The 22,922-nt window shown below is 47.9% G+C and overlaps 1 protein-coding gene across 1 annotated transcript; it reads left to right on the plus strand.

Annotated features, from left to right (window-relative positions):
* The first annotated feature begins 12,090 nt into the window (after positions 1-12,090).
* Positions 12,091-21,774, plus strand: Sod3 (superoxide dismutase 3). The gene is made up of 2 exons (XM_052734921.1): positions 12,091-16,119; positions 20,174-21,774. The coding sequence occupies exons 1-2, from the start codon at positions 15,950-15,952 to the stop codon at positions 20,934-20,936; spliced, it is 933 nt and encodes a 310-aa protein (XP_052590881.1). The 5' UTR covers positions 12,091-15,949; the 3' UTR covers positions 20,937-21,774.
* The last annotated feature ends 1,148 nt before the right edge of the window (positions 21,775-22,922 follow it).

Below are 22,922 nucleotides of genomic sequence, written 5' to 3' on the forward strand. Positions count from 1 at the left end.
CTTCCAGAAGAAAAGCATGCTTTTCTATTTCGTTTCGAAGTTTGATGACAATCCTTTGATGTTGGCAAGTGGCTAGTTAATGTACATCAGCTTTACTCACAAGGAAAGTGGGACAGAAACAGTGGCTGCTCCACACAGCATTTGCTCTAAGAGCCAGAATGTCCAAGGAAGGAATAAATCGCCTTTTAAGAATGTCTTCCCCGGTGACTCTTAAGGTGTCATGAAGCCTGGTCTACCGCCGTATTTGCACATGAGCAAAATGATACATACATGAGGTGATCCATTAAAGCCTAGTTTGCAGAAGAAAAGAGTGGAAGCCAGCTAAATGTCTGCCATCAGGGACAGGTTAAAGAATTATAGCACATCCTAAAGTGGTGTGCTATGCACTCATAAAAATGAATGAGGCAGTTCCTTCTGCTCAGATATGGAAAGATCTAGCAGTTCACCACAGCCAGCTTGGATCCATTCACGAGGATATTTTACTAGTGTCTCTTCCTAATGTTGCAATCAGTGGTCTTGCATGGCTTGATGCCAGCCACACTGGGAGTTATCCCAGGGGAATTTGCACCTCACAAAAGTAAGTTGTTAAGCATTTACTAGCATACCACTGGAAAGAACTCTAAACCCCACTGTCAGGTGAGTGAAACAAAGTGTAATGTGCCTACAGATGTGTAAGATGGAGAAATTTATGTGCTGAGAAACATGGGAGGACTTGGGATGTCACTCGGTGGTGGAGCATTCTCTTAGTATTCATGAGGCCCTGGGTTTGACTCCTAGCACTGCGAAAACAAACATACATACACACCCAACACCGACTTCTCAATATTTAAACATAAATTAGCAAATAACCTAGAAATTTCATTCACAGATATATAATCATGAGAATCACAAGCTTGTAATCACACAGAAAATTGTACACAAGTGCTTATGGGAGCATTGTCCATAACAGCAACAGGATGGAAATGTCCATCAGTGGATGAAGGAGTAAATAGATTGTGATACATATGCCTAGTAGAATATCAATCATCCCTATAAAGGAATGAAGTGTCAGATGAACAAGCCAGACATGGAAAGACAAATACTGCATGCTTTCACTTATATGTAGAAGCCAAAGTTTATCTTGAAGACACAGAGACTAGAGCAGTGTTTACCAGAGTCGGGGAAGGGTTTGGAGGAGGCAGGGATGGCGACAGGTGGGCCCAGTGGAATAGAGGAATAGCACCCAATATTCCATTGCACAGAAGGATGGCTACAGTTGACAGCAGTCAATTAAATATTGCAAAAGAGATAATAAGGATTTTGAATGTTCTCAACACAAAGCAATGGCATGTGTCTGAGGTGATACGTATGCTAATTGTCCTCATCTGATTGTTACACATTGTAGCTATGTCTCGAAATGTCACACTGTACTGCATAAAAATGCATAATTACTACATGTTAATTAGAATATATTAATAAAAATGAGTGAGGTATTGATGAATGCTCCAACTTGAGTGACCCTCAAAAACATGTTGAGAACTGGGTTTGGTGCATGCCCATTTTATAATCCCAGGTTGAGGTCATCCAACTGCAAATTCAAAGGCTGCCTGGGCTGCATAGTGAGTCTGTATCTTGGTAGTTTTGTTTGTTTGTTTGTGTTGTTTAATTGTTGAGAAAGAGTCTGGTTATGTAACCCTGGCTGGCTTGGACCTCATTATGTAGACCAAGCTTGCCTCCAAGAGATCCACCTGCCTCTGCCTCCCTAGTGCCAGCATGACCAGTAAGAATTTACTTTAAACAAACTAAAATAAAACCAAAAAAATCATCAGCAACACACACACACACACACACACACACACACACACACACACACACACACACGCTCAAACAAACAACAACAAGTTAACCAAGAAGCATTCCACTCCAAGGAAAACATGGAATGAAGGAATTTAGACACCAAGGGCCACTCACCATAGTGCTCCTTGCATCCAATGAACCCATAGTAGGTAGACCCATGAAGAAAGCAAGCAAGGACGGGCAGAAGTGAGGAGGAGGGAGGAATAGGGAGTCGTTACTCAACGGGCAATTTTGGCTTCTGCAGTTTCATTTCCAGGATGATAAAAATGTTTTGATACTAAGAGAGGGGGATGGGGCAGTGTTATGCAAGCACCAAAGGCCACTGAACTGTATACTTTAGAATGGGGAACTGCGTGTTGCATAAACTTTATCTCAATTAACAAAGCAAACCCCCAAACCTCCGGCAGGCTGTGAATAGAAACTGATAAAGTGTCTCTGGAGAATAGTAGGTACCTAAAAGATGACGCAAGGGCAGCCTTTTCATATATAACTTTTTATTTATTCAAATCTTTAGCCATGCATATAAAAGGGGATATAAAGGTTTATTAAGACCAGGCATTTCTTCTATAAAGCCCAAGACAAATGAGTAAAGAATAAGTTAATTGGGTTGGATAGATGGGTCCGTGGGTAGAGTGCTTACTGCCCAAGCATAAGGACTGGAGGCACTGAAGAGTATTTCTGCAACCCCAGTGCTGGGGACTGGCAGATCCTAGGGGTTTGCTGGTCAGTCTGTCTAGCTTATTCATGGGATCCAAGGTTAGTAAGAATCTCTGGCTCAAAATATAGTATGGAGAGGCAGTTGAGGAAGACATCTTAATATCAACCTCTGGACACCACAGGCATGCACATGGGTAAATGCATCTGTACACCACTGTACACACACGTGGCACACACTCAGGAATGAGTTGAAGGCAACTCACAATTCATTCAGAATCTATAAATGGAGGCTCTGCTCCACAGACTCTCACTGGCTGGCCCACCTACTCAGTAATGTGGGAGCATCTTTAGGAGGCTGACACGACCCTGTGAGCAGTGGATGCCACAAAATTTCAAGGATGATTTGGTGGCAGATCCAGTTGGGTTGATCCAGGAGACACCCAAATGCCCTTGGGTAGGCCCGGGCCTTCTCTCTGAACCGGTTTTCCTCTGTAAGATGGGGGATGGTCAGACCTATTCTAAAACTCGTTTGACAACAGATGGGGATAGCATATACATGTGTCCATCACTTGGCAGCCGTTCAGCAATGTGAAGATCCTTTCCAGGACAGAGGTGGGGTGGGGAGCTGTGAGACTCTGCCTGAGTGGGAGGTGCTACCCAGTGACATAGGGAGGTTCGTTTGGCTGACCGAGTGCTAACGAATGCGCTGCAGCTGGATCTTATGGTCCTTCCACTTCTGCTTTTACACACCCTGACTGTGCCATTGAAGTGGAGAGTGAATAAAAAAAGAAAAAGAATTAGACTCTTAGGGGTCACTAAAGCTGTGATTTATTGAGTGCTTATCATGGGCCTCGTATTTTAAAGGCATTATTTCCAACTCTTGCAATAGCTCTGGAAGCAATATATTCCGGTGGTCATTTATGGGTGCTCAGAGAGTTGATGCCAGCTACTCAGGGTTTGGGGACTACTGGTAAGTGCCGAAGCAGGGATTTGAACCCAGTGCTGCCTAATATTCTGCTGTATCACACTCTGTCTAGTGAATCACCCAAGTCAAGACTGTTGTTTACATGGACTTAGAACATCCAGAGGATCCAGATGACAGCTGGCAGAGGCACACACGTACACACAAGACTGACTCTACCCTCACCTGTAAGGATCCCCCACTTCTGTGTCCCTGTCACTATGACAGCGAGCTCACCACCTCCTGTGACAGCCCATTCCATTTTTAGATGACTCTAATTACTAAGGAGACTCATAATGCGCTGTTTGCCAATCACGTTCACCTGCTATGTTCATTACCACTTCATAGTTCCGATGAGGCCATCATTAAGAACCCCACTACCTCCAGGACGGGCAATAAGGCCTCTAACACCATCACCAAGCCAAGTCTCAAGCACTGGCAGTGCAGACAGAGGCAGGAAGGGGCTCATGGCACCTTCACATGAGTCTACAACAGGTGATTATCTCTTCTGAGGGAAGAGCATTCTGGATGGGATGTATTGTCACTCGGGGCAGAGGTATAGAATAGATAGCAGAAGTTTAAAATAATCAGAGTCATGCACGTCTGCAGCACAATTCCTTGGTTAATTGAAATGCTTAGGGAAGGCAGCGGAGGTTGATTTCAGCTTCCTCCTGGTTTTCAGCCTCTCTGGCAGTTTTCTGTGAAGGACAGTCAGTCCTAAAAAACGATCCAGCATGAGCTCATGTCGCCAGCTTCCTGCGCAGTGAACTTTCTGTCAGATCTAACGACTAATAACGGAGATTAAAAATGGAAAGGGCTGCGAAAGGGGGAACCCAAGGTCTCCCGAATGTGTGAACTGCTTATCTGATTCTCCTCAGGGGAGTGGAACCCTGTCTCTGTGATTGCGTGAACCGCAGGGAACTAAAGGATGCCGGGTCAGAGGAGTGACGGGGCTCTCCCGGGATTTCAGGTGGCAAATAGGATTGAGAATCTTAGCTTTAATGAAGACAACAGAAATCACATAATTAACACGCACTGTTAACACCTCATTAGTCTCCCGGGGCTTAAGTTATGCTAAAAATAATCAACACATTTTGTTTAAATAAGGCTCTGCTACAGGTGGCCACGAAGTCCTCCTTGGCCAGAGCAGATCAAGAACATTCCCCTAAATTTACTTCAAAATGCTCCCAGAAGGCTTTGCCTTCAGTCCAAGGACAGGATTATTAAAAATGGATGTGGAAGCATGGAGAGGAAATGAGTGAGTTATCTCGAAGTCTTTGTGGCTCTGAGTTTGACTCTGAAGTCTTACGCAGCCAGGTTTCACATCCCACGTGTATGAAAGCGGAACTGCCTCTTCAATGGTTCTGCTGGAGTTTTGATGCGGGTTTTGAGCAAAGCTGGAAAGAGGAGGCTTTGTCCCATGCATTCTTGTCTTTTCTGGGTGCAATTCTCAACACTGGATCCCATAGCTTTTGTTTCTACATTCCCTTCCTCCTCATCTGAGTTTGGCCTCTGATCAAGAGGATTGTAAGGAAATGCAACGATGCTTCTAGATTTTGAGGTTTGGGTTTTAGAGGGCCTGAGACCTTTGGAGAACTTGGAACCACTAAGGGAGTCATATTTCCTGTTGGCCAGACCAGTTCTCAGGAGAGGCCTTGGAGGATGAGGGGGGACATGAGAGAGAGCCATGGCCTCTATTTGCCTGAGGCCAAAACCTCTAGCCTATAGATACAAGACCAAAGCTACATAAGACCAAGGAAGTCCCTGCTAGCCAGAATCTTGAAGCATGAGAAAAAGATGGCTAAGCTTGGGGTGACTGTGGTAAAAGAAAATTAACCAAGGCACCTCTCCTCTGGCTAGTCTTCTCTTTGCCCCTTTCACTCACACATGGCCATCTCTCAGGTGCAGAAGGCTTAGTTCACCCCTCCCGTAGCTCCTATGTTGAAGCCCTAACTCCCAACTGAAGGGATTTGCTGGTGAAGGCTGTGAAAAGTTAGCCCTCCCCACCACGGTGGAATGTACGCCCTTGGAACAAAAGGAAGACAAGTCAGAACTCCCTCTGTCTGTCATTCATTGACTCAGAAAATGGTACCTGTGTGCCAGAAGGGCCTGTAGTGACACTTCCATATTGGACGCAGGCTTCCAGAACTTTGAGAAATGAGCATCTAATGCTTACACGGTGTGGTCTGTGGCCTTGTCCTATAATGGACTGACCTAAGACATCACCTCGGTGCACACTTCCAAGTCTGCTAACAGTTTTGGGAAAATTGTGTCTAGGTGTCCGCACATTGTGATGGAAAGCCTCTTGCATTTCTTAGAAAAGTAAGGAAATTGCTAGGAGTGTTGGATGACAGTCCGGACTTCTGGGTCTGAGCTAAGAGAGAAATGCAATGTTGCTGGTTTGTTTGTTTTTTTTTTTTAATTTTTTCTTTTTCTTGCTTTTTCTCTGCATGAAAATAGAGACACCGCCTACTCCCACGGGGCTCAGCTGCAAAACCCTGTGCTTCAAGGCTGACCGTGCTGGTCAAGGGAAAGATAGTCCCAGCTTAACTGTGTGTCTATGGCCATCGCACGATCCTACAAAGTCACGCCTAGCTCTGAAGAGAATTTCCCAAGTAACCCTCAACCAAAAAGCATTGTGTTCATGTCCAAACCACAGCTGATACAGAATGCTTCCACTCTTGAGCTAAGAATTGCAGCTTGTTCAGAACAGAGAAATTGGCCATATGCCTCGATGGAAGAAAAGGAAAAGGGATCCTTTTGCAGACACACTGGAGGATGTTTACATAGACCTGAGCAATAGCCTAGCAAAGGTAAAAGTATTGTTGGTGAGACTCTTCTTGGAATTTGGAAAACTGGGACTGAATGAATAAATGTGTGTATGTGGGGGTGGGATGGGTGAATGGATGGGTGGGCAGATAGATGAATCAATGTGATGAGCAGAGAGAATACAATGAGCCCATGTGTTTTGTATATGGCTGAGAACAGGAGGAAGTCTGTAAATGCTGAAGAAGCAGGATAACAAGGGATGAGAAGGTCCAGACAGAAACATTTCCTGTAGCTGAGCCTTGCTAAGACTTTCCTCAATTCGTCTAGATCAGAAACACACACAACTTGACTTCACTGTTGCTGGTGGCAGTGGTTGGAGTTTGGAACCTTTCTGTTCTTGGGTAATTGTGAGCACGTTAACTCTGTGGGATAAGCTTGCCTGTCCCAACGAATCTCACTGTCTTTATACACTCCCAAATTAGAGGACTTTCAGAGTACATTAAAGTCCTACAGGTAAACCTCAGAACCAGTGTGGCAGGCCACGCTCGCCGCTTACCTGACACTCTCCCTCCTTCATTTCTTAGCAAAGGAAACTCCATTTTGTTCTGAGAGCAAAAGGAGGCTTGCCCTGCCAGACTCTTGTTTGTATTGATGCCCTGTGATTAATTCCTGGCCACAAGGCATCAAAATATCTGGGGGACAGGATGTTCCCCTTTCTTTATCCTCTCAGAAATGGAATGCCCCATCTGGGTGTGTGAAAGATTGTCCCCCTGAAATTACGAGGCTACCTGAGAGAGGCCAAAAGTCTAAGGGCTGCCAACGTGAGCTGGCACAACAGGGCCCTCGTACTGGCTCCAGACTTTTTTTTTTTTTAATGTGACATTCATCAAGTGTCTCAGAAACTTCTTGTCATAGTTTCCACTATTTTTCAGCCAAAAGCATTCCTGGCAGACATTCTTGGGTTGATCCTATTGCAAACTACAGTCTGGGATCTGGTGCCCAGAGTGGGTAAAAGAAAAAGCCTTCTTTATTGAATATTGCCTTTACAAAGGCCGATTCCTCCCAAGGGTAAGAAAAATTGTATTCTTTTGGACTGCAAATCCTGGCTGGAACCAAGTTTTTTAATCAAACCACAGAGTAGGAAGTCCAGAGTTTTTTGGTTTGTTTTTTTTTTAAGCAAAAATATGCAGAAACATCTGGGTTTCAAGTATCTTCTTCCTTCCCTTCCTCTACCCAGCCATCCTGGGCTACTGCCTTGTGCCAATTGAACTAGACTCCCAGGAACTTTCCTTGGGGGCTCCCTCTGTCCCAAGCCCTGTGGTAAAATATGGAGGCCTGAATGAAATGTTAGGAAGGAACTGTCAAGTTCTGCACCTCGCCCGTGTTATATAAATAACCTCCCAAGTGTGAAACGTCTCCAAACGCGATGATGATGGCCATGGTAAGAGCAGAAGCCGGGGACACTTTCTGGCTGCTGCTTGTGAAAAAACAAGGCTTCGTTTCTTTTCCAGTCAGCTAGCACTTAAGTTTCCAAATGAATGGTTGAATTTATTCATCCTCCCCACCCCCACCCCGGTCTCATACCAGGAAGCAATTAAAGTACCTGGCGTGACTCAACAACCCGTGTGAAGAAATGAAACACATTAACAAATCCTTCCCGGCTGCCCTTTGAGCCCACGAAGCTACCTTCAGTGTGCCTAAGGGCAGTGCTGAGGGAATCCCAAACTTTCACCAAGCGGGAAGAAAGAGACTCGGATCCGTGGACTAACAAGACTCAGTCCTGGGCTATCATCAGGAACAGCCGCCTTTTCAGTGTGAGACTGATGTTCTTAGGAGTTTTCAGAGCTGGTGCCTCGCTGAGAACAGACGTAAAAATGGAGGACAGGATCATTGCAATCATCAGAGCCTCAGATAAACTAGTCGCAGCACATCTCAACAAGACAACGCAAGAGTCCCGCAGGCGCTTGAGGACCTGCTGATTTGGGTTCACTCTCAGGAGTGAATACCGCCCCGGGGACGTGCATCTGCTGGCTCACAAGCCAATGTGGGATTCCATGTCGGATGCATAGAGGACTCACTCGGTCTGCAGGTTAAAGCCACGCGTCAGTCACCCAGAAGACAGAGCAGAGCAGACTCTGCCTCCTTCTTTGTGGGGGGCATCGCCATTCCGCTATCCCTGTGTGATGCCTGTGAAACTGGCCCCACCCACTCCTGGTCACACAGCAAGATTCCCTCCTCAACAATTACAAACAGCTTCCAGGAGACGTGGCCTAGGGTTGTCAAAAATGGTGGAAGGCCTAGAGCTATTTAAATAGACGATCCTACAGTTTTCGATTGTGTGAACCAATGACATCTCCCTTTCTGCTGAAGCTGGCGTGAGTTTAGTGTTCTATCCCTCACCACTTCAGCCGAGCCAGCTAACACAAGAACAAAGGTTCGGGTCCTGAAAAGGGGAAACAGACAACTATATAGAAATTCACCTGTAGGCTGGGGATGGCTCAGCGGGTAACAGAGCTTGCCGTGTAAGCTTGAGGACCTCAGTTTGGGTTCCCCAGAACGCAAACATCTGGGCGCGGCTGCGCACACTATTATCCCAGCACTGGGCTTCTCATTTGTTCAGAATTCTAGGAGGATTGTTGCGGATTGCTGGCTGCTAGCCTAGCTCCATATTCAGTGAGATAGCATGTCTCAAGGGAATAAGGAGGAGAGGGACAGAGCAGGTCCCCAGCGTCCCCCTGGCCTCCAGGTGTGGGTACTTGCATTCACCAGTTTCTACATCACAGCCGGAGAGCTCTCTTTTCACCAGCCCCATTTATAAAACGAATTATTGTAAAAGAAAACAGATACTGAAATTACACAATGTGGTGGTTGCTATGTGCTAAGCACTTCCTTTCCTTATGTACATTAGCTCATTTAATTATGAAATTCTCTCATTATGTTGGTTAATTCGATTACAATCCAGTGGTGTTTTTTTTGTTTTTTGTTTTTTTTTTCTTTTTAAATCTGTGGGAACAATGTGGCTTGGAGTACATATATGAATGCTGTGTAAGAACTGCCAAGTTGGTTCCCTGAGGTCAGGAGGAACTCACAGACTTGTTTTAATGAGATGTCCCCAATAAGTCTCTGGCATTTGAAGATTTGGTCCCCAGATGGTGGCTGTTTGAGAAGGATTAAAAGTGAGGTGTTGCCTTTTTGGAAGATATATGCCTACTGCCATGCTCCCTAACATTATGGGCATGGACTCTTACCCCCTTACCCCGGAACAGTAAGCCCCAATAAACCCTTCCTTCTAGAACTTGCCTTGGTCAAGATGTTTTGTCAGAGAACAGAAAGGTAACTAAGACACTGTGTGTTAATGTATGTGTGTGTTCATGCATGTGTGGGTGTACCTATGTGTTTGGTCTGTGTATTATAGGTACACAAATATGGGGACCAGTGGTTAACCTTAGGTATCATTCCTTAGAATGCTTCCCGCCTTGTGTTTTTGAAACTGGAACTTTCTCTGGGACCTAGGGCTCACTGATTTGCTTAGGCTGACTGGCCAGCAAGTGCTAGGCATCTAACTGTCCCTGCTTCCCCAAAGCAGGGATTTTAAGCAAGCACTATTCCATGTTGGCCTTTTTATGTGGGCTCTGGGAATCAAACTCAGATCCCCATGCTTATATTGCAAGCACCTGAATGACTGAGCTGTCCCCCCAGCTCCTGATCCCAGACTTTTGAGATCTCCACCAGAGATGTCTGAAGTATGAGTCCAGCTGATGTCCTTGGGAACTGGTTAGGGACTCTGCATGACAGCCATCCCACCAAAAAATAAGAAGGCATTGTTCAGCCTGGAAAGATGCTTCCTCATTGGAAGTCTGATCTCAAACTCTGCAAGACTGAATTTTAAGGACCAATGGCACATAAAACAGAATTCCATTTGAATAACTTGCCTGGAAAGGATTTGAACTTGAGGTCATCTTCATACCAGTGAGGCCAGCCCAACCTCTGCCTATCTTCCTGTTTGGCTCATGTTTACAAGATGTCCTGCTTTTCAGATTTTTTGAGGTATAATTTATAAGCAGTGACACACATGATCTTTGATGCGTAAGCATTCAAAATGTGGAATGGCTCCATATTTCTCTCTCTCTCTCTCTCTCTCTCTCTCTCTCTCTCTCTCTCTCTCTCTCTCTCTCTCTCTCTCTCCATACCCACCCAAGGAAGCCATTACTCTGGTTTTACCAGCAGTTAGCGAGGGTACTTATCCTCGACCATGATATAAGTGAGAAAGAACTAAGCATTCTTAACTGCAAAGCCATCCCTCGGCCCCCTACTAGCCCTTTTACTAGTTTTAGTATATAAAATAATATGCTTAGAATATGCTTTCGGGGATGGAGGGATGGCTCAGCAGTTAAGAGCACTGACTGCTCTTCCAGAGGACTTGGGTTCAATTCCCAGCACCCACATGGCAGCTCATAACTGTCTGTAACTCCAGTGCCAGGGCATCTGACACCTTCACACCAATGTACCTAAAATAAATTTAAATAAATTATTAAAAAAATAATAATATGCTTTCTTTCTCATCTCATATCAGCCATTTTGATTTCTCTCTCTTCCTTTAATTAGGCTTATTTGACTTTTTAGCAGTTTTATCAGTCTTTAAAAATCATCTACCATGGGCTTTTAAAAATATCTATCATGATTTTCTGTTTGGTTTATGTTTTATGTTTCTGTTTGGCTTATTGGTTTATGTGATGTTTGCACCTATGTATATATTCATTTACTGTTCCTTAACATCTAAGTTTTCCTACTTTTTAAATATAGGCATATGTATTAAAGTCATGTATCTCCCTCTAAGAACAGTTTTGGGTACACCTCGCAGGTTTTGATGTGTTGCTGTCATTATTTTCATGTAGGACTACTTTCTTGTTTCCCTCTGGCTCCTTCTGTTGGAAGGACATGGTTTGGTTTCCATGTATTGGGGGATTTCTGGACAGCTCACTGATTTCGATCTCAGTCTCTTTGTCATCAGGTGACACCTCTTAGGCCTTAGTGAAGCTAATGTTTTGGCCTAGCATAGGATCTGGTGTGATGAGCACACCGTAACCTTGGGAACCCCTTATCTCACAATTATTGGGAATATACTCAGTTGTGTGGATGGATAGCTTATTCAGTTCATCGATATCCAGGTTGTTTTTTGTATGAACTACTAAAAGCTTTTTTTTTTTTAATGTTCTGTTCTGATTTTGGATTTTATCCTGTCTTTAGTTTTATGGGTTTTCACTTAATATATTCCAAACTTTTTTACTGCATATCTAAAATGTTGAGCGTTCCAATGCCTTTCTAGTGACGGTACCTTTTTATCTCTGTGCAGTGTTGGGTTGTGACTACAGCAGTGTCCTGGCACTTATTTTGACTGATATTAACTTGCTAATAGACACCGCCTCCTTACACACTAAAATTTCCTTTCATTCCTTCACTGCCAACCTGTCCGTGTCCTTATATTTGATGTTTCCCTCCAAAAAGCAGCCAAGAGTTGGGTCTTGCATTGTTTTCCAAACTGAGAATGGGTCACCTGACCACTGTCAGTTGAAAGGGGTTCTGGGAAAGGAAGTCTCAGCTTTTCAGTTTGAGAGAAGGAGGCAGCAAGAAGATGGATAAATATAGCTGCTGGGTCCAGCAGATGTTTATTAAATAAATATGAAACATGTAAGCTGAAGACTGTTTCTCTTCTCCCAAGTGGAGTGTTCCATGCAATTATTTTGAAGAAACAGGCACAGACTTAGATATGCATGCATACTTTCGCTCCCCATTCTGTTCTATTGTTTACAACTGGCAGCACCAAAGAAATAGAGCGCTCTCTCTCTCTCTCTCTCTCTCTCTCTCTCTCTCTCTCTCTCTCTCTCTCTCTCTCTCAGGCTGCTCAGAACACACCAGGAACTTAACTTGGAGGGATTTTGATCTCGTGTTCCCTGGAGGAATAGTCTCCATCCACTGTCCTTCTGGTCAAGAAAAGCCTTTCATTTCTGTTCTCCTATGCATGAGTGTTTCTCCTCGATGGCCACTGCTGGAGGGACAGGTGACATTTCCTTCACAGTGTAAAGGAAACTTGCCAGGATATCACATGCAACAGAGTGCAAGCCACTCTTCACCCACAGGCAGTGCCTTTAAGGTAACCATCAAGTGTTCCTTAGCCAGCGCCCGGCACACAAAGGGTGGCTAATAAATGTTAGTCATTATTTTACCTCTATTCAGAAGAATGGGGCTTGTTCCCTTCCTGTCGACCTTGGCAGTGAGGAGCCTCTTTCCCCTCGATTATCCAAATGTGGTTAGACCAAAGGACTGATGTGCAGAGTGTCTGTTCAGCTTCTGTTCCTCAGCGGGGGTTCTGGGCAAACTCCAGGCAGGCAGGGATCACTTGGAGTTTTCTCCGGAGTGTCTGAAGTGCTCAGGTTGGGTAAACTGTCACTGCATACCACCTGCGCTTGGAGGAAGGTGATCCGAGCTCCCTGGCTTCCAAGGTTACTGAAACACCACCTGCTGATGAAACTTAGCTCCTAGAGAGGTCCTTCACAGCTGCCAATCCAGCGGCCAAGTACAAAGGTCCTGAGCTGAGCCCTCTTCTCCAGGGGTGGGAAGGGCGCTTCCTGACGTTTCTAATTCTGAGCCTTACAACTTGCACGGGACCTGTCCTGTTACACATTAACAGTCTGCGGGGTCAGAAGTGGTTCGGTGTCAGCTCTGCAGAGCTTACTTACCACGTCCTTGTACCTTTTCTCTCATCTCTGCACCAGGCTGGTGGTAACCAAATGTAATGATTAAGAGGCCAGGCTTAGGAACCAGGCCAGATCTTGGATTAGAGTTTTTTGTTTGTTTGTTTTATTTTTTTCTATCTAAAAAATGACTATTTTTAATTTTGTAGGGCTGGGACTTGAACCCAGAGCAAGCTAGGCAAGCATGCTTTCTCTGTTCTACCTCCCAACCCTTAAGAAAATTGCTTTTTGAGATCTGTGTAACCCAGACCGGCCTAGGATTGCAATTCATCTATCTCGGTTTCCTGAGTGACTGGGATCACAGGTGTGTGTCACTGGGCCTATTTTATAAATTTAAATTCTGACTTGGCCATTTTCTAGCCTTGTATCTTGAACCCATAGTTTCTCCTTTTCTGAACCACATGTCCTTATCATTAGAGTAGATAGATTAATATCCACATTGCAAAATGATTGCAAGCATTAGCCATGATACTCATGATACTTTCTCATACTATGAGAAGGTTCACATAACGAAAGCAGAGCTTCAGCTACGGCTAGACGCTGGGTTCCACCAAATTCCTGTTTTGACTGTACTTTCATTTTATTTCCTTATGCGTGGGCCTTGGCCTCAGACAGTCTCTCCCTTGGTGGAGTACAGTGACCACGGTTTCTTTCCGGTTTCAAGTCAGGAAAGAGAGGATATATCTCTTTTAAGAGTCCCAATCAAAGCCAGAACTCTGGAGGCAGAGGCAGGTGGATCTCTGTGAGTTCTAGGCCAGCCTCATCTACAAAGACCATTACACAGGGAAACTCTGTCTCAGGGAGGGGTTGGGGGAGTCTAAATCCCAATCAAGTATCTTGGAGTCTCACTGTCCCAGAATGCATCGTGTCTTGACCATGACAAGTGGTGCCCAAGCCAAACACTTAGCTTTGCATCTAGGAGTAAAGTTGGCCTTTAAGAAGGAAATGAGATCATGATATTCAAGGAAAGGGGATGAATGTTGCAAGGATGGAGTAAGAAAAGGCAATTTTCTCTTAGAGGGCATAAAAAAGAAAGTGAATTGGGGCTTTACACTAATCCTAGAATCCCAGAATGAAGGAACTCGTCTTGAGTCTTGAAAGAAATAGAATGAGGCTCTTTGAAGACAGTGCCACTTGAAACAGTCGCTGGGAGCTTATGCAAGAATTACTTCAAGGACTGAATGAAAATAAGGACTTAACAAAATGAATGAAAAAGCCATGACAAGAAGCCAGAATCTGGAAGGGTGGCTATATGTGGTGGGTGGTTGTGGGTGACTCTGGGTGGTGAGTGGCTGAGGGTGACTGATGGCTATGGGTGGGGGGTGGGTGGCATCTCGTACTCTGTAAGATCATTGGTGGAGACCAGTTACTCCCAACAGCAGATGCAGAGCTCAAGACTGAGCTGCTCTTTCCAGAGGTGTCTACCCTCGAAAGTAGATGAGGACAGATAGGCCAGAGTCCTCAGGTCCCGAGAAGCCCCCTTCCCATCTTTTAGAGTAGCTGCCCCTGGACACAGGCCTTTCCTGTGGGTCTTTCAGCAGAGCAGTGGTCTCAAAACACAGTTGCCCAGCAGAACCATCTGTATTTAATTAAACACAGTGCTTCTAGGAGCCTCCACCTGAAGTAGATTCATTAAGCTCTGGGTAGAGCCCAGAGGACAGGTTACTGAACAACTTTCTGTCTGTCAGGCCCAGCCACAGGTGGGATCCTGTCCCTCTGTCTATAGCTGTACCTACCATTGGCACCTCTGTTTTCTAGGACAGGGACTTGGGCAGCTCAAGTCTCCGGTGTGCGACCTGGTGCCTGGTAAGGGGCAGGTACCCACTAACCGTTTGTTGAAGGAATTCGGGGAGACAGACAGGCAGCAGCAAGCTGACTTTTCCCATGGCGGGGATAGGGAGCTTTTCAGGGAAAGAGAAACTAATGCTCATGGAAAGAGCATCTGTGGTGGAGAAGAGTTCGTGATAACAGAAGAAACAATGACTCTGGGGTAAAGGCTCCTGACATATCCATTCCACGTACCGTTTTTAAAGGGACTTCTTGGGCTGGGGCTCAGTTGGCAGAGTGTTTGCTTAGCATGCGTCAAGGCCTGTGTTTGGTCCCCAACAACACATAAACATGGTGGTGCAGTTCTGTAATCCCAGCATTTGGGAGCTAAAGGCAGGAAGATTAAGAGTTCAAGGTCACCCTCCATGACATAGCAAATTGAGGCTAGACTGGGACACATGCAACCCTGTTTCAGAAACAAACCGTCCTCCTCGGTTACTTTAATACAACAGTGACACCAGTCATGTCACTGTTCTGGTCATTGTTTGACTCACTAATGTCATTATGAGAGCTAGACACCGGGTTTACTCTTTTGATTCTCACGGGGATGGGAGCTATCCATATCCTGGGCCTATTTCACAGATGCTGGAAGGGAGGTAAAGGGAGCACACGGGGAGCAAATGGCAAGGCTGTGAAGGCACACTCCCGTGCCTGCCCCACACCCTGTGTGGTAGCACAGTTCTGGAGAGAGTGTCACACTCAGCGCCCATGTCTGTCTTAAACACATACCAGCATCCAGAAGCAGAAGTCAACAGCGGAGGGAGTCGGGGGACGAGAAAAGGCCCTTCCATAAAGAGACCATTGTACACCTCTCCAAACAAGCTGTTTTCCTTCTCCTTTCTGCTCCCCTGCTGCGTTCTGAAGGTCACTGACTGCGTCTGCACAAGCCAGGGAAGTCACGAAAGGCGTGCTTGGCAAGGGGAAGCAGCATTGGGAAAGGATCTGGGAGGTGGGGACAAGAAGAAGAAGTGGAGGAGGAGGGGGAAGCAGGAGGAAGAGGAACAGGAGAAGGAAGAGGAGGAGGAGGAGGAAGGAAGAAAAGGAGAAGGAGGAGGAAAAACATGACGAGGAAGAGGAGGAGGAGGAGGCGGCAGCAATTTTACCACAAGGGACAGCCAGGCTGGATTTTCTTGTCTCAGCCAGCCCAATGACCTTCTTCCCTTTTGCTGACCACTCCCCGGGGCTGGCCTCCCTGCTGCTCACAAACAGCCAGCCAGACAGCTCTGGGGAGGCAGCCCACAGGCTCTTCCTCAGGCCCCTAACTGGGTGCTGCTCCCCACTTCGCCAGAGGGAAAGCGCTCTTGGAGAGCTTGACAGGTGCGTGCCAAACTGAGCTTAATTTCATTCTTTGAGGAGCGTGCCTCTTAAGAGCTGGAAACCGGGCTGGGGCAGCCGGCACTTGTTGGAAAAGGTTCAGTCATGTTCTTGGGAAAGAAACCCAGTTTAGTGATAGGCCTGGCTGCTCTCGGGTGAGGAAGTCAATGGGAAGAAAGCTTTCTCCTTTGGCCTGCAGTGGCTGGTCCAAGAGGCCTTTAATGCTATAAGTGTCATGTAATGAAGGCTGTCTTCGGTCACTACGTGGCTTGGGTATTGGAGTTATGGAGGGTGGGGATGAGCAGGTACCCTCAAGAGTCACTTGCTTGGGAAAGTCCTAAGTCCCAGGGTTTTGTCGGCTCCGGCTGCCAGCAAAGGCTCCTTCTAAAGAGCAGCTGACGGGTGAAAATACTCAAGGAAAGGAGACCTCACAAACAAGGAGTCCGGGTTTACCTGGGGGTAAGGAAGCATGTTCTTTATAAAATGTCTTTTTAAAAAAAACGTTCACTCTGAGAAAAGCCCACAAACACACTCCGGTTGGATTTTGCTCTGGGCTTTGAAGGGAGAATTCCTGAAGCGAAGCGTAAGCACAGAACATGCCGGAGTGATAGGCTGCCTCAGAAGAGGATCCCTGTCCGGGGAGAGCTTAAGGCCAGATGCACAAGGCTGCTCCCGTACTTCTCTACCCACTCCCCAAAGCTTCCAAAGGAGGGCCACACTAGGCCATATCAAAAGGGGGAGAGTCTCTAGATGTCACTTTTCCAGTGTCCCCTGAGACCTACCTGGCTTACTCCTTCTCAAGCCTTTTCTGGTTCCCTCCTCCTTCCTTGGCCTCCACAGCATCTCTCAGCTGATGGTCCTCACAGCTCCAGCAGCAGCCTCTCCCTGGCAGCCACGTGCTGCCCTTTGCCGAGAACTTGCTCTGTACGAGAGCCCTATCTGAAAACTGGGCAGTGTGGTTCTGAAGGGGGGCCTGAGGGACAACCATTCACTTCCAGATCTTGCCCTGAGCTCTTCAGTGAATGTGTAGCCTGGGGACATAGGGTCAACTCCATGCCTCTGCTTTCTGCCCATTGTATCCATCTCATAGAGTGCCTGCCAGGATTCAAACCCGGGGACTGGGGAGACGGCTCAGTCAGCAAAGTATGAGGACCTGAGTTCGATCCCCAGCATGCGCGAAAAAGCAAGGCACAATGGTGGTGGACTGGGGAGCTTGCTGGCCTATCAATCTAACTCAATCAATGATCTACACACACACACACACACACACACACACACACACAAGCAGGCATGCGTGCACCAATGTGCACACATACATATATATGTCTACAAGTCACATATGCCAAAGGCTTTTCACAGTGCCTGGCTCAAGGATTCAACTGGTGTTGGCGATTTCAGTCTTCTTTTTGAAGCCTGGTAGGCAGCAAGCTCCCCAGAGGTAGGTATGCCTGCGGCTACTTGCAGATGAGAAATGGGCTCAGAGAGGAAGCAGGCCCATGGACCGTTTGCAGCTCAGCACACCGCTCCTGAGCACAGAAACAGCAGTAGCAGATAACCTCAGAGCGTAAGTGGTAGTCAAGTTTTAGATTCATGGGGTGAGTTCCCGAATCCATTCTTATAATCACCGTACTAAATTGTCCTTCCGTAACAGCTGTGGAAAGAACCCACAGTCCATTCATTTTAAATGGCACCTATTCAGGGGTTGTAGAAGGGCTCTGAAAGCACAGATGACCTTCAACTAGCCCCTTGGAGGGATCATTAATCCCTTAGGGCAGGTTTTAAAATGTGCAAGTATCCCCTTTATAAATATCTGCCTTGACCCTCACCATGGCCTTCTGTAGCAGAACTGGCCTTATTTTACAGGTAAGGAGCCGAGGCTATGGACTGTAGCCCTGCAAAGTCACAGTACAGTCACCCTCCGTGTCCTTGGGTTGTATACCTCAGACAACCTTGGACAGAAATTACAAAACCTAAACAGAGAAAAAAAGCCCACCCTGTATCTGTAGTGAACATACGCAGGCCTTTCTCCATGGAACGGCTCTTTACACAGCCTTGACCCCGGTGACTGCAGTAAGGCATCCAGGCATGTTTTAAAGTGCACAGGACCATCTGAGCTGCTTCTGTGCACACATCTTGCTATCTTACGCAAGGGACTTGGACATCCATGGATTTTGGACTCCATGAGGCATTTTGAAATCCATCACCCACATATCGAGTGAATTGGCTGTGTTGTAACTGAGGATGAATTCTGTACCTTTCCATTATTTGGGAGCACCAGAATATTTAAACTTAAAAAAAAAAAACAGAGATCAGTTAAGCCCTTCTGAATTAGAATCTCTTGGGTGGGGGATGGTTGGGCTTCTTGGTTTTAGAAACCAGAATCCAGGCTGGGGATGCGGCCCAGGGTAAAGCAAAGATGGGAAGTTTGGATCCCCAGAAACTATGTAAAAAGCTGGATGGGTGTGGTGGTCAACCTGTGATCTTCGTGACAGGGAGGAAAAGATAGGGAATCCCCATCTGGTTAGCCAGACTAGCCAGAAGGACAACAGCAAGCCTCGGGCTCAGTGAGAGACTCTGTCTCAATATATAAGGTGGAGAGAAATTGAGGAAGATGCCTGATGTCAACCTTGGGCCCCTACACACACACATACACACACACACACACACACACACACACACACACACACACACACACTCACACACACACACACAAAGAGAACCTGATATGCACTCAACACTAACCCAATCTTCTGGCCTCTTCCAAGTACCAGACCTGAACTCCCAAACATCTGTCCAGCCCCTGGATGGGGATGTCCCCACCACTGCACATACCCTAGCCCACTTCCTCTTGGGCCTGTTACCCACATGCACCCACATGTTCTCCTCTTTGGGACACCTCAGCCTCTGGCAACTACTATTCCTCTTCCTCCCTCTTGCCATGGCTACCACACCTATGGCATTCTCTGTTTGCCACTTCCACTTAGTAACAGCTTCCATCGTTTCTGCCTTGGCTTCCTCCAATGGCCACCTAACTAGTCCTAAGGCTGTGTCTCTCTGGGCCTGGGTCCGTCTCTGTCCCTAGACTGTCCCCATTGCCTTTCCCCAGTCCTCAGTGTCCAAAGCCCGGCCCTCATCCTTCCTTATGTTAGATCAGAACTTTAACTTTTTGAAACATACGTATTTGTACATATTTATGGGATGGATGTGATGTTTTAGATCTGTGCACTGCCACCCCACCCCCACTGGGAGTGGACATGGCTTCTTCAGTGTCCCCAGCACGAGGCTCCAACTTCCACCTTAGCACTGTGCTGGAACGGCTTGAGGACCTGCCTGTCTTCACCCTTGTCTTCATGCAACAACTAGGCGTCCTGCTGCCTGGTATGGACCTAGGAGATGGACAGGACTAGAAAGGCAGTGGGCACAGTCTAGGGGCAGACAGAAACGCACAGACTCAGAGACAGACATAGGCCGAGGACCACCAGTTAGGAGACTACGGCAGGAACTTCAGGGAGAAACCGTGAAGAAAACGGAATTGCCACCACCCTAGGCTCCAAGTCAGCGGAGTGGTGGGGATCAGGGTGCGAACACTTCAGAGAGAGGGTTCGGTACCAGCAAGAACCAAGACGGCAGGGGCAGTCTCACGCCTGCCTGCCGGAAGAACACGGGAAGAGCCTGCCAGGAGGTCAGGCAGGGAGGTGAGAAGAGCTAGATCTGGAAGGGCAGACAAGGCCCCTAAGACTCCTAACAGCTATTGGCTGTGGAGACAGGACTTGGGAGGATTGTCAATTTTGTGTGACTCAGATCTCTGTGAGTTTCTGAACGTAGGCGTTGGGTACATCTGCAAATATAGCCAATGACCCTGTGCCTGGCACCCAGCAAGCCCTAGAGACACGTTTGTAAAAATAAATAAATAAATAAATAAGCATGGGAGAAGACCCAGGCAGTCCCTTGTGGGGTCTGTGGGCTTAGGATGTGAGAATGAGGTCCGTGAGACTGGACATTTCAAGTGACTAAGGCTTGCTTTCCCCTTACGTGTATGGGGACGTCTGTCCCACAGGCGCAGAACCTCAGCCATGCTGGCCTTGCTGTTCTGTGGCTTGCTCCTGGCGGCCCGTGGCTCTGTCACCTGGACCTTGCCGGATCCTGAGGAGTCCAGCTTCGGCTTAGCAGAGATCAAGCCAGACCTGGCTGAGAAGATAAGCGACACCCATGCCAAAGTGCAGGAGATCTGGTTGGAGCTTGGACGACGGCGGGAGGTGGATGCCACAGAGATGTACGCAGTCTGCCAGGTGCAGCCGTCAGCCTCGCTGGCGACCGATCAGCCGCGGGTCACCGGCCTGGTCCTCTTCCGGCAGCTGTCGCCCGGCGCCAGGCTCGAGGCCTTCTTCGATCTGGAGGGCTTCCCCACCGAGCCGAACGTCTCCAGCCGCGCCATCCACGTGCATCAGTTCGGGGACCTGAGCCAGGGCTGCGAGTCCACCGGGCCGCACTACAACCCGATGGCCGTGCAGCACCCGCAGCACCCGGGCGACTTCGGCAACTTCGTGGTGCGCGACGGCCGCCTCTGGAAGTACCGCACCGGCCTGGCCGCGTCGCTGGCCGGCCCGCACTCGATCTTGGGCCGCGCGGTGGTGGTCCACGCCGGCGAGGATGACCTGGGCCGTGGCGGCAACCAGGCCAGCGTGGAGAACGGCAATGCCGGTCGCCGGCTCGCCTGCTGCGTGGTGGGCGCCAGTACTCCCGCGGCCTGGGCTCGCCAGACACAGGAGCACGCCGAGCGCAAGAAGCGGCGGCGGGAGAGCGAGTGCAAGGCCGCTTAAGAGTCACCCCCGGCCGCCCAGCCCAGCCGTGCGGCGCATAGATGCCTCCGCGCACTTCAGTCGCCTCCGTGCATCCCAGACAGATGCCTTCCAGACATCTCAGGCGCCTCTGAGAGTCTCACATGCTTCCACGCACCCCAGACACCTCTGTATGGCCCCAGATGCCTTCATGAACCACCCCCCAGTCACCTCTGCGCTCCCCAGGTGCCCGCCCCACCCCACCCCACCCCCGCGGCCCAGACACCTAACCCAGGAATCCTTTCATGCCCTAGACACTTCCACAGACCCGGAACTCCTTTGTGCTCCCAGATACCTCCATATGACGGAGGTTCCCCTCCATGCTGGACACTCCACCTTAAGGGCCCTATGTGTCCAGACAATCATAGATGCTCCTAGAATGCCCTTTGAAACAGTCTTTGATTCTGTTTGCTCCCAGAGAACCCCCCTCCCACCACCTCCGAGATCGCACGAGCTCTCTTTCCGCTCTGGGGACCTCCCATTCAGCACCTCTGAGAACACTCCCCCCAGGTGCACCGAAATACCCCCACCCCCACCCCACTTCCTCTCGTCCGTCTTTTCTTTCCTATCCCCTAGCACAAGAGACTCCTCTCTTCCCTAGGGACCTCTTCTTTCCTCCTTTTGTTCCTCCTAGGTGCTCTGAGACCACCCTGCTTCACACACACCTAGGGTTCCACGTCTCAGCTCACCTCCTGGGGTGCCCCTGGTTCTGTTTTCAGCTAGTCCCCATATGGTGCCTGCACCCCATGGAGAGCAGCTCCTTTGAGGGTATTTGGCAACCTGTGTGTTGCACATTAAAGCACAGCAATTCAGTCCTGCATTGGCCTTGGGTACTTTTTTTTTTTTTTTTTTTTTTTGAGACTTCTTGGCTCAGTTCTCCTTCCCCAAAAATATCCCCGAGTCTTTGCAGGTCTTCTCCTGCCTCCCCAGTCCTGTAGGGAGAAGGTTCTATCATCAATTGCTATGCCTTTTGGAGGACTGAGGCTTAACAGCCATTCAAGGACATTTAAATGTGCATGTGTGTGGCTTCTTTACAAAAAAGATATCGACACAACCCAGAGCCAGAGAATAGAGAGGGAAGGGAGAAAAAAGAAAAACCAACAAAACAAAACAAAAAAACCTCATGTGCTGTGAAATGAGTCCCAGGCTGGAGCCCCTAGCCTGATGAGAGTCGGGTAAGTATTGAGGTGCCCAGGTATGCAGCTCCCCAGGTGTTAGAGAACTGCCTGTGTATGTCTTCTACCTCTACAAACCCGATCTGAGTGCCTGTGTTAGCCCATCTCCCAGCAGAGGCTTCCCAACCTGGTGCGGCAAGGCAGCCTCCACGTCTCCCAGACCTCAGCTGTGAGACAAACTGAACCACAGCCAGAAGCCCTTCCCCTGTGCAGAGCTTTACCCCGTCGTCCCCACAGTTGGAAGCTGTGCAAGTGAGATGCCAGTGACGTGGGAAGCCATGCTGGAGAGGCATGAAGTCCATCTCCAACCACCGCCTCTCCTTTGCTGCCATGTGATGGCCAACTCAGAACCCTGGGGGAAGCTAGGCTTGGGATCAGCAGGTGCTTCTCACGGCTTGTCTTCTCTTCTTCTTGGGTCCCCCAATACTCTAGCAGACCCAGCCTGTATTTGTTCTGTCCGTTCACGGAGTTAGCAACTCTCCTGAGAGCTAAGAAACACCACGAAAATACCAAAAGAGCAAACTGCAGGCCACCGAAAGAGCCAAGCATGCCAGCTGGCAGTTTGGGCTCACATAGAAAGACCCCATTGAACCCCAGCTCTGCCACACGCTTCCAAGCTGTATGACCTGAACGAATCACTGAACCCACGTGAAAACCTGGTCATCATGCAGGGTTGTTTTGAAGCCTAAATCGGGTGTTGTTCATGAGAGGAGCTTAGCAGAACATGCATAATTAATACAGATCCAGTTAGTCTATTAACAGCTGCCGATAAAGCCAGACAAAGCTATACCTA

This window comes from Peromyscus californicus, unplaced genomic scaffold, assembly GCF_007827085.1.
Source record: "Peromyscus californicus insignis strain IS unplaced genomic scaffold, ASM782708v3 Scaffold_13__1_contigs__length_99412109, whole genome shotgun sequence".
In the NCBI taxonomy this organism is placed as follows: domain Eukaryota; kingdom Metazoa; phylum Chordata; class Mammalia; order Rodentia; family Cricetidae; genus Peromyscus; species Peromyscus californicus.